General features: G+C 37.0%; 1 protein-coding gene across 1 annotated transcript; it reads left to right on the top strand.

Annotated features, from left to right (window-relative positions):
• The first annotated feature begins 4,094 nt into the window (after positions 1-4,094).
• On the top strand, positions 4,095-7,241 carry LOC311286043 (interferon-induced protein 44-like). Its single transcript, XM_084402067.1, has 8 exons — positions 4,095-4,287; positions 4,365-4,485; positions 4,609-4,642; positions 5,095-5,299; positions 5,422-5,568; positions 5,670-5,841; positions 6,205-6,305; positions 6,420-7,241. Exons 2-8 carry the CDS (start codon positions 4,389-4,391, stop codon positions 6,579-6,581), a joined length of 918 nt encoding a protein of 305 aa, XP_084258193.1. The 5' UTR covers positions 4,095-4,287; positions 4,365-4,388; the 3' UTR covers positions 6,582-7,241.
• Positions 7,242-9,145: the final 1,904 nt, after the last annotated feature.

Raw genomic sequence — 9,145 nt, 5'->3', positions numbered from 1 at the left:
TCTGCAAACATGTGTTAAAGGAACACTCCACCGTTTTTTTTGAAATAGGGCTTATTCCCCTTCTTTCCTACATTTAGATAGGTGGGCAAATGCATTTTTGTATCAGTGCATGCATTGTTTTAGTTTGACAGGATCAGCGTGAGCTTAGCTTAATGAATGGAATCCTTTGTTGCCAGTTTGGTAGATTTTTTTCCTTAAAGGGTTAGTTCACCCAAAAATGAAAATTCTGTCAGTAATTACTCACCCTCATGTTGTTCCAACCGCGTAAGACCTTCGTTCATCTTCGGAACACAAATTAAGATATTTTTGATGAAATCTGAGCGTTGTCTAACTCCTCTATAGGCTGCTATGTGACCGAAACTTGCTGGCCCAGAAAAGTTATTAAAGAGATCGTTAATATAGTCCAAGTGACTCCAGTGGCTCAATCTTAAGTATATAAAGCGACGAGAATACTTTTTGTGCGCAAAAACAAACAAAAATAGCGACTTTATTCCACTTTTCATTTCCTTCTCTCTGGGCCTCGTAGTGTTTTTGCGCTGCGCATCTGTGTTGCACGTCATCACGCATCACACACATGACTGGCGTCGGCCAATAGTGAGCCTACGTGGTGACGTGTAACACAGACGCGCTGCGCAAAAACACTACGCGAACCAACTAGAGGTCCAGAGAGAAGGAAATGAAAAGTGGAATAAAGTCGTTATTTTTGTTTGTTTTTGCGCACAAAAAGTATTCTCGTCGCTTGATATACTTAAGATTGAGCCACTGGAGTCACTTGGACTATATTAACGATCTCTTTAATAACTTTTCTGGGCCAGCAAGTTTCGGTCACATAGCAGCCTATAGAGGAGTTAGACAACGCTCAGATTTCATCAAAAATATCTTAATTTGTGTTCCGAAGATGAACGAAGGTCTTACGCGGTTGGAACAACATGAGGGTGAGTAATTACTGACAGAATTTTCATTTTTGGGTGAACTAACCCTTTCAATCTAACTATCTGGGGTGTCTCCAAATGGACACCCAACTCTGTACCTGGGTCTCGTCTCCTGGCGACATCCCCACTTGGGTATCTCACCTAGTCTAACTACCTGGGTCTCGTCTCCAAATCGACGTCCCCACTTGGGTAGATTTTTCCCTAAACTCAGTATTAATTTGTTCCCCTAAACTAACTTACTTCCTAAACTAGCTTCCTGTGCAGGAATAAATTGACAAACAGACCTGCAAATGTCCTTTAAATGCTTTAATCATGGCCAGGAGATCTTCCCGCGCAGTTCTCAGGGAATCTCTCCCAAGAAGCAAGGCCGGAGGATCTCAGACAAATTCCATTGAGAATCCCACCGAAAAATACATATACAACAGTTTTTATAGTATAGAGGTATGGCATAAATTTCAGGTTGAATTACATAATTTCCCCACTATTTGATTGGTTCTTCATATGCAAACCCCTCTGTTACTAGGTAAAGCAAACTCTGATCTTGTGATTACTTATCACAAGGTTTTAATGATGACTTAATTTGTTCTAACAGACTGTCTAGTTTCACCAAAACTGTTATTTTTACCCATAGACACTTCCACTCAGTCACAAGTTTTTCCCCAAAGAGTTTGGAAACATTAAAAGCATATGAATGTTGTTCCTGCAAGAAAAACAAATGTTAGTTGATTAATTATAGTTGATTAATTAAAATTCATTCACACCAGCTAGCATGTCCTGAGTAAAAGGACGTGCTAATTACTTCTTGTGGTCTGCGTATTCACAACGAGTACAAATAGCGATGCAGATTAACACTAGGTGATTTCCTAGGCAGATATTGACATGGGACTACATTAGGGGAAAGCACAGGTGAAGCACCGCTACTTGGGGGCAAAGATATCACGCAACACATGAAATCCCACAACTTGTGAATACAGTATAATATGGGTCGATCTATACATGCGTCATGTTTAAAATAATCACTTACTCTGTGGACAGCTATTCATTTGGTCCATTCGGCGTGGGGCGTTTTTTCCAGTTCACTATATCACACCGGAAAAAAAAATCGAGTACTACATTCACACCACCAGTTCGTGTTGGCTCTCATACTCACGTCCTCAGGCTGTTGAGCGATTGCAACCTCCTCCTCCTGTCTTTCTGAAAACTCTGGTTCATAGAGGTATGGTTCTTGATCTTGACTGTCTGAGAAGTCACCCTTTTCGTCTCTCACAAAATCAGCCATGTTCATCGGCATTCATGTACTGTAGGAAAAATAGCCAGCTACTATTCATGCCGGTATGTTGACGGAAGTTGGGGGATTTCATGTGTTGTGTGATATCTCTGCGCCAAAGTAGCAGTGCTTCGCCTGGGCTTCACCCTATAGTCCCAAGTCAATATCTGCCTAGGAAATCGCCTAGTGTTAATCTGCATCGCTATTTGTACTCGTTGTGAATATGCAGGCCGCAAGAAGTAATTAGGTGGGTTTTTTTGTTCACTTTTACTCAGGACATGCTAGCTGGCAACAAAGGATTCCATTCATTAAGCTAAGCTAAGCTCGCGCTGACCCTGTCAAACTAAAACAATGCATGCACTGAGACAAAAATGCATTTGCCCACCTATCTAAATGTAGGAAAGAAGGTGAATAAGCCCTATTTCAAAAAAACGGTGGAGTGTTCCTTTAATAATAGCTGTAATAGTGATCTGTGACACTTTTAGTTGAAAACCAAGCTTTTTGTGTGTGTGTTGACTGGAAAAACTGGAAGAGAGGGCTACTCTCTGAGAGAACAAAGGAAATTAACCTTTGAACTCACTCTTGTGCACCATTCGAGACGCAAGTCTCACCTCAGAATCAATCTAATCTACATGTCTTTCTCACTTCCCCCATCCCTTCTCTCAAATGCTAAGATCACCTGAAATTTACCCAAAATCTATATGTTTATACAATGACAATTATCATACAGTTTTATACATGTTTGATATAATTTAAAATGTCTCAGTGTGACTGGTACACGGGTCTCATTCCCAAAGAAGTAAAACCAAAAGGTAAAGTTCTTAAGAGTTTAGAAATATCTTGCACACAGGAGGGTGTGTCTTTCAGGCAAATGACCTCCTGCTCCCAAAAGTAAACTTTGTGATAAACTCTGAATGTAAATTCCCATTGTTAGCAAATGCTTCCATGTAAATCAAATTCCCACTGTGAACTCAGATTTACATTTGAAAAGAGGTTTCTACCTTGGTCTGAGTATTTAGGGAGATGCTGAAAGAGGCTCGGAGCGTTTTGTAACTCAAAATTAGCCTGTGATGCAGAGTGGATGTTGGAATGTCGGGTTTATCTTTTACTCATTTGATGTTATTGTATTGATTATCTCTGAATTGATTATGAAATTGGCATGATACATTTACCTGACATAATAAATTGTAAACATTTGATTTTATTCTATCTGGCTTTGACATTATTTTTTAGTAAAGAGTAAAAAAGAATAGTCAAACATTCGCTCACATTTAATGATGCACAGATATCATTTAAAACCCTTTCATTTATGGAGTCAGATGAAATAATGAGATTAAAGGTTCTTCATGTGAACCACACACACCCTTTTAGTCCAATACCACTTCAAAAAATAGAAAACAGAAACTGTTCATAGCATGTTCATAAGAACAGGCTGCATTTCCTAGAAATAGAAACTGAAAGTCATTTGGAAGTAAAGGCTATTATTTCATAGATGAAATTAGTTTAAGTAAGTGTAAAACTAAAATGTATATTTTTGGGGGTTCTACCACCTTTATGCAAATATAAGTACACAGTCAATGGAACTGCAAAATGCAACAAAAATACCTTAGCAAAACAAAAGAATTTTCTAACAGTTTTAAATGTTACAAATTTTTCCTATTGTTGCTAAATCTAACTTGATTTTGCACTTTCCTGCAGTTCATGAGATTAGCTCTCAAAATACCAAACTTACCAAAGAATAATACATTCAAATTAGTTATCAAATGAGTATGTATTCAAAGTGATGCAGGAATGGCTACACTCAAACAAATCAAACATTTATGCCATACAATTCCCTGTCCTTTTATTACTGTCTTTATTGTACTGAGTTTCTGAAGTTACTTGTTTCTACTACTGTGTGTGTGTGTGTGCGTGCGTGTGTGTGTGTGTGTGTGTGTGTATGTACTGTAAGTGTACATTGTGGTGTGTGATACCTCATTTGCATATGCATGTGAGACAAAGATTCAAACTGAAACAAAAACCAAAAACCAAAAAAAGTATAAAACTGGAATTTTTACACTGGCCTCGACACTGGTCTTCAGAGCTGCGGTGAGTGAGAAACAATTTGCTTTGTCTTTGCCCTTAATTTTAAGGAGATATTGCTGATATGGGTATTCATGCTTTAGGAGAAAAACAACATAAAAACAAAGATGGGATCATCAGAATCAACAGAATTAAGGTCTGCACCTGAACCTGTGCATACAAGATTTGCAGCTGTGCAAAACTTTCCAGCACTGCCAAACCCAGGTAAGAGGATAATTTAATTACAGATATACAGTACAACATTTACATGAGCTGCCTGCATTGATATTTGATGGGGAGCTTAACATACACCAAAGTAACTGATATGATGTATGTTTTTTCTCCTAGAACATGACAAACCATGGAGAAAATTTGATTGGGAGTAAGTTGGTTGTTTAGTATCCTAGACTATATGTCATTCATGATGTTGATTATTTTCTAAGAATATTACATCATGGATAGTACTTATTTTCAGCAAAAAATATTGACTCATTCAAATAAAAAGGCAAACATAATGTAAATAAAATTCCAAAAGAAAATATTTTTTCAATTTTTTTAAAATGTTTTATAAAGCACCAAATGCGATAGCCTATACCTACTAGAAATATTATGCCCCCGAGCACCCAAGATATTCTCCATTGATTTTAACCAATAAAAAATCAATTGCAGCTTTCAGACACGATTATCTTCACCTTTTTTATAGTTTATTTGAGGCCGCTTCTGTGGTAGGGGTATATGGAGTGTGGGCACAGGGTACCCACCGGCAGAAACATAAATTGGGGACCTATGATGCCCAGTTTCCTTTGTGCACTGAATTGTATTTTGTTTTGATAGTCAGAAAAAAGCTCTGAAAGAGAAGCTAGAAAACTTCACTCTGGATAATCCAGATGTAAAGGACATCAAGATTCTGGTAGCTGGACAAGTTGGAGCAGGAAAGTCCAGCTTTATTAACTCCATCAATAATGCCTTTCAAGGACGGATCACCTCTAGAGCACTAGTGAATGTAGCTAATGATGGCAGTGGTACTTTCACACAAAATGTAGGTATTTGTCAATTATACAGTAGTTGCATGTTTATTTTATTTTATTTTAGCTAATTGAATGAGGATTTCTTGGAAATTGCTCACACATATTTGTGTTTCTATATATTTGGTATTCATAGCTCAAAGGATTCACCATCAAAAGTGGGAAAAAATCTTTGCCCTTCGTCTTCAAGGACATAATGGGCTTAGAAGCTAATGCATTTGAAGGGTCACAACCAGATGACATCATCAATGCTGTGTTTGGCCATGTGAAGGACGGCTATAAAGTAATAAACCCCTATATTGTGATAATAACATTTCAACATACAGTTTGTGTGTGTGCAATAGGTTGGATGTTTAACATATTTTGCTGAATTTCCAATCTTAGTTCAATAAGGACCAGGCACTCACTCATAAGGATCAACATTACATCAGTGACCCTACCCTCTCCGATCAGGCTTCCTGCCTGGTGTATGTCATAGACGCAAATACAGTCCAATTAACAAATGAAAAATTTAATGACAAGTTGAAGATCATCCGCAAGAGAATCAGTGAGAAGGGTAAATCTGACCCCTGAATGTTTGATTATGATTTCAATTCATGAGTTCACATATATTACATTACATTACATTACATTACATTACATTACATTACATGAGAGTGAAGTGGGCATAAAGTGGTTTGAGTTTGTCTGTTTCTTTCAATGCATAGATAGACAAAATCCAGACACAGGCTACATTTTAATGCCAACTGCAAACAGGGCATGTCGCAAGGCTTAACTTAGCTTAATTATTTATAGACCCAGATAATGTATGTGGGCCATTATGTAGATATGTACAACAAACTGCCACAATAGTGCTCAATTTTATTGAGGGAAAAAAACTTGTTTTAGAACCTTTACATTGCCTCTGCATTTGCTGTAGGGATTCCTCAAGTGATTGTCCTGACCAAAGTGGATGATGCATGTCCGCTGGTCAACAAGGATCTAAGGAAGATCTTCACAAGCAAGAAGATCAAAGAGAAGGTAATGTGATATCATTTCAATTTTACATATTGCAAGTACATATTGTCCATGTTGATCTGATTTTGTCTAATAGCCACATCTAATTTTCTGACCTAACATTCTGTTCCTGTCCAGATGGTGTTGTGCAGTAACACAATTGGTGTGCCAATGTCAAACATCTTCCCAGTGAAGAACTACCATGATGAGACTGACACAGAGGATGACATTGATGCTCTGATACTAAAGGCAATTGAACAGATTTTTTATATTGCCAATGATAGATTGGAGGAAAATTAAAGCTACTGACAAAAATCACATACAGTTATTGATGCATTTAGATTCTTTGAATGTGATACATTTTCTATAACATGATCTCATGAGACTAAGTGTATATTTTACCTAAAGTGTAATTCTACCACACGTACATTTACTTATGTTTCTATACACACAGAAACGTATAAAATTGGCATATAGCACTAAAACATAAAATATTTACGTATTGACTGCACTAAAACTTTAATTATTTACATGAACCCATTCACCGATGTACTAATTTGTTCATATTCCTGTTTATGCATATTAAAATCGTGGCATTAATGTTTTGACTCCATTGTATTTAACTGTCTTATCAATTACCTTTTCGGTCGCTTTTATTAAATATATTTTATTAAATGCAGTTTACTCATTTACTTAGTAAGAACTAATAACATTTCTGTTTGTGACTTCTGCTGCAAATTCATTTCGGAAGATTATTACATGATGCTAAACATGACTACACTTTAAAACCTTAAAACAAATAACATTTCTTAATCCTTAAACCAAATAACATTTCTTAATCCTTAAACCATTTTGTAATATTTAGTTTGTTTGCTGTGAGACATTCAGTGATATATTCTACCAGAAACGTACATTAACTGTCCTTGAATTGTTACAGTGAATAAAAAAGTATTTTTATCCAAAAATGTCTAAAACTGACTGATTGACTTCTGTGAGCTGTTCTGTAAAGGAATATGTCATTCATTAGGTTCTCAAATATTTTTTCTTTATTATAACCACTTTTGAAAATTGAGTCCTTGTCCTCAGCCAAATTGGAGCTACAGCTTTCATATTTTTGTCATGCTAAAAACTGTTATTTAAAAAAAAAAAAAAAAAAAAAAAAAACTCCATCAATAACAAGTTTAAGTTCTTATCATTCACATCAATTGATTAAAAACATGAAATTATACATACATTTTTCAAATAAATACTATTTTACAACTGTCCCCATGTTTTCGGTCAGTCCTGTCGCGTTTACATAAAACTCTACATAAAATGTATATGCAATAAACCTTTAAGGGTGTGACTCAGCGGAAGTGACATCATTTGACCGAGGTGAAGCTGACACTGATCAAGGGTGAGTTCTGTCGTTGAATTGTATGATTTTGTAAGAACTGATTTTCCTGCTAAGACAAAACACACCCTGCAATAAAGCAATAAAACGCACCCTGGACACAAGATCGCAAAGAAGATCACACAGGACATTGTCCTGTTTCCTTTTCATGTTTTCATTTTCATCAAAATATTGGTACAACCCTTTTGTTCTGGTCTGGGTATTAAGGGTAGGTGACAGAGCAGTCTGGGGGAGCCTGTAACCAGGAACAACCCCCATACAGTGCTGTTTCAGTGTTTTCCCATTGGAAAACACTCACACACCACTGCATGTCTCTGTCAGGAATGCATTGCTTACTTTTAGAGTCATCTTTGAGTAATTGATGTCATGTATTTATTATTTCTGAATTGGCTTTTAATCATTTACTTGTGTAATTGGCATGATACATTTTTACCTGACAAATAAATGTTACATCTTGATTTATTCTGAAGTTTTCTGAAATCATTATTTTAGTAGATTATAAGGAGGCTGGTGCTACTGCAGCTCTGTGTAGAGGATAGGTCAAACTAAAGGTGCATATGAACGGAGCAGTAGGCACGTCATCTGAAGACCTTTTGATTTCTGTCTATCACTGACTTGGCAGGTTGAACAGAAGTGGCTAAATAAACTACACTTTTTTGTAAGCAGTAAGTAAGCAGTAAGCAGTGTTGTGGAAAAATTTATCTTGTCTTTGTATTTTATTTTCAATGATTTAACAAAAAGAATGCCATGTGTTCTTTGGCTGTATTTTGAGTTTCTTTTATGATGTTGAGACAGCTGGAAGGTGTGTGTGGGACTTGTGAGGTGAGAGGATTTCTGGGGTCAAGGGGGGTCCCTTTTGTTCCTTGTGTTTGGGGTGGGTGACAAGAGATAACACTATAAAGAAGCTGGCCAACTTCTGCTCTGGGTCTCACTCCGCCTGCAGCTGGACTGTGGATGGACTGGGAACATTTCTTGCAAGAAATAAATATCTTTTAAAGTCCAACTGAAATCAAAATTGACCCTAATTTTTTTGTTAGCGCATATTACTAGTCTTGTGGTGAACAATTAATCCATGCAAGTTAATACACAGAAAAAAATTGTTTGCCGTCGTAATCTTTAATCAAAGTCTGAAAAGTTACTTCCGGTCTGGAATGGCGTCCCTTCTCTGATGACGTAGGTTTGAGGACTTGGGTTGGGAAACGCTTAAACGCTTAACCACTCCCCTCAAATCGTTAGTCTGCTATGAGCGAGAGATGGAGAGGAGGCGCGCTAGAGTAAAACCCTGCCCTGCTGTTCAATATTCCTTTTCACTGGGAAATACGTCACAGCACTGGAGAAAAGTCGTTTGCAACTTCCGGTTCATGCGGACTTTAAGGACAATTTGAATCATGATGTCTCTTATGCTGTGATGCTGTTTTGTTAGTTATTTGTTTTTGCCTCAACAAAAGCAGTAAGAGTAAGCAGTAGGCAA

Source organism: Rutilus rutilus (genome assembly GCF_951802725.1).
Source record: "Rutilus rutilus genome assembly, chromosome: 2".
Classification (NCBI taxonomy): Eukaryota; Metazoa; Chordata; class Actinopteri; order Cypriniformes; family Leuciscidae; genus Rutilus; species Rutilus rutilus.
Note: the sequence above shows the minus strand (reverse complement) of the source record. Positions and strands in the feature narration are given on the sequence as shown.

Excerpts from the sequence above, each read along its gene's own strand:
- LOC311286043 (XM_084402067.1), top strand. The coding sequence starts at position 4,389 with ATGGGATCATCAGAATCAACAGAATTAAGGTCTGCACCTGAACCTGTG. Across the intron at positions 5,569-5,669 it reads ATGTGAAGGACGGCTATAAA|TTCAATAAGGACCAGGCACT; the intron begins GTAATAAACCCC and ends TTCCAATCTTAG. Across the intron at positions 6,306-6,419 it reads GCAAGAAGATCAAAGAGAAG|ATGGTGTTGTGCAGTAACAC; the intron begins GTAATGTGATAT and ends GTTCCTGTCCAG.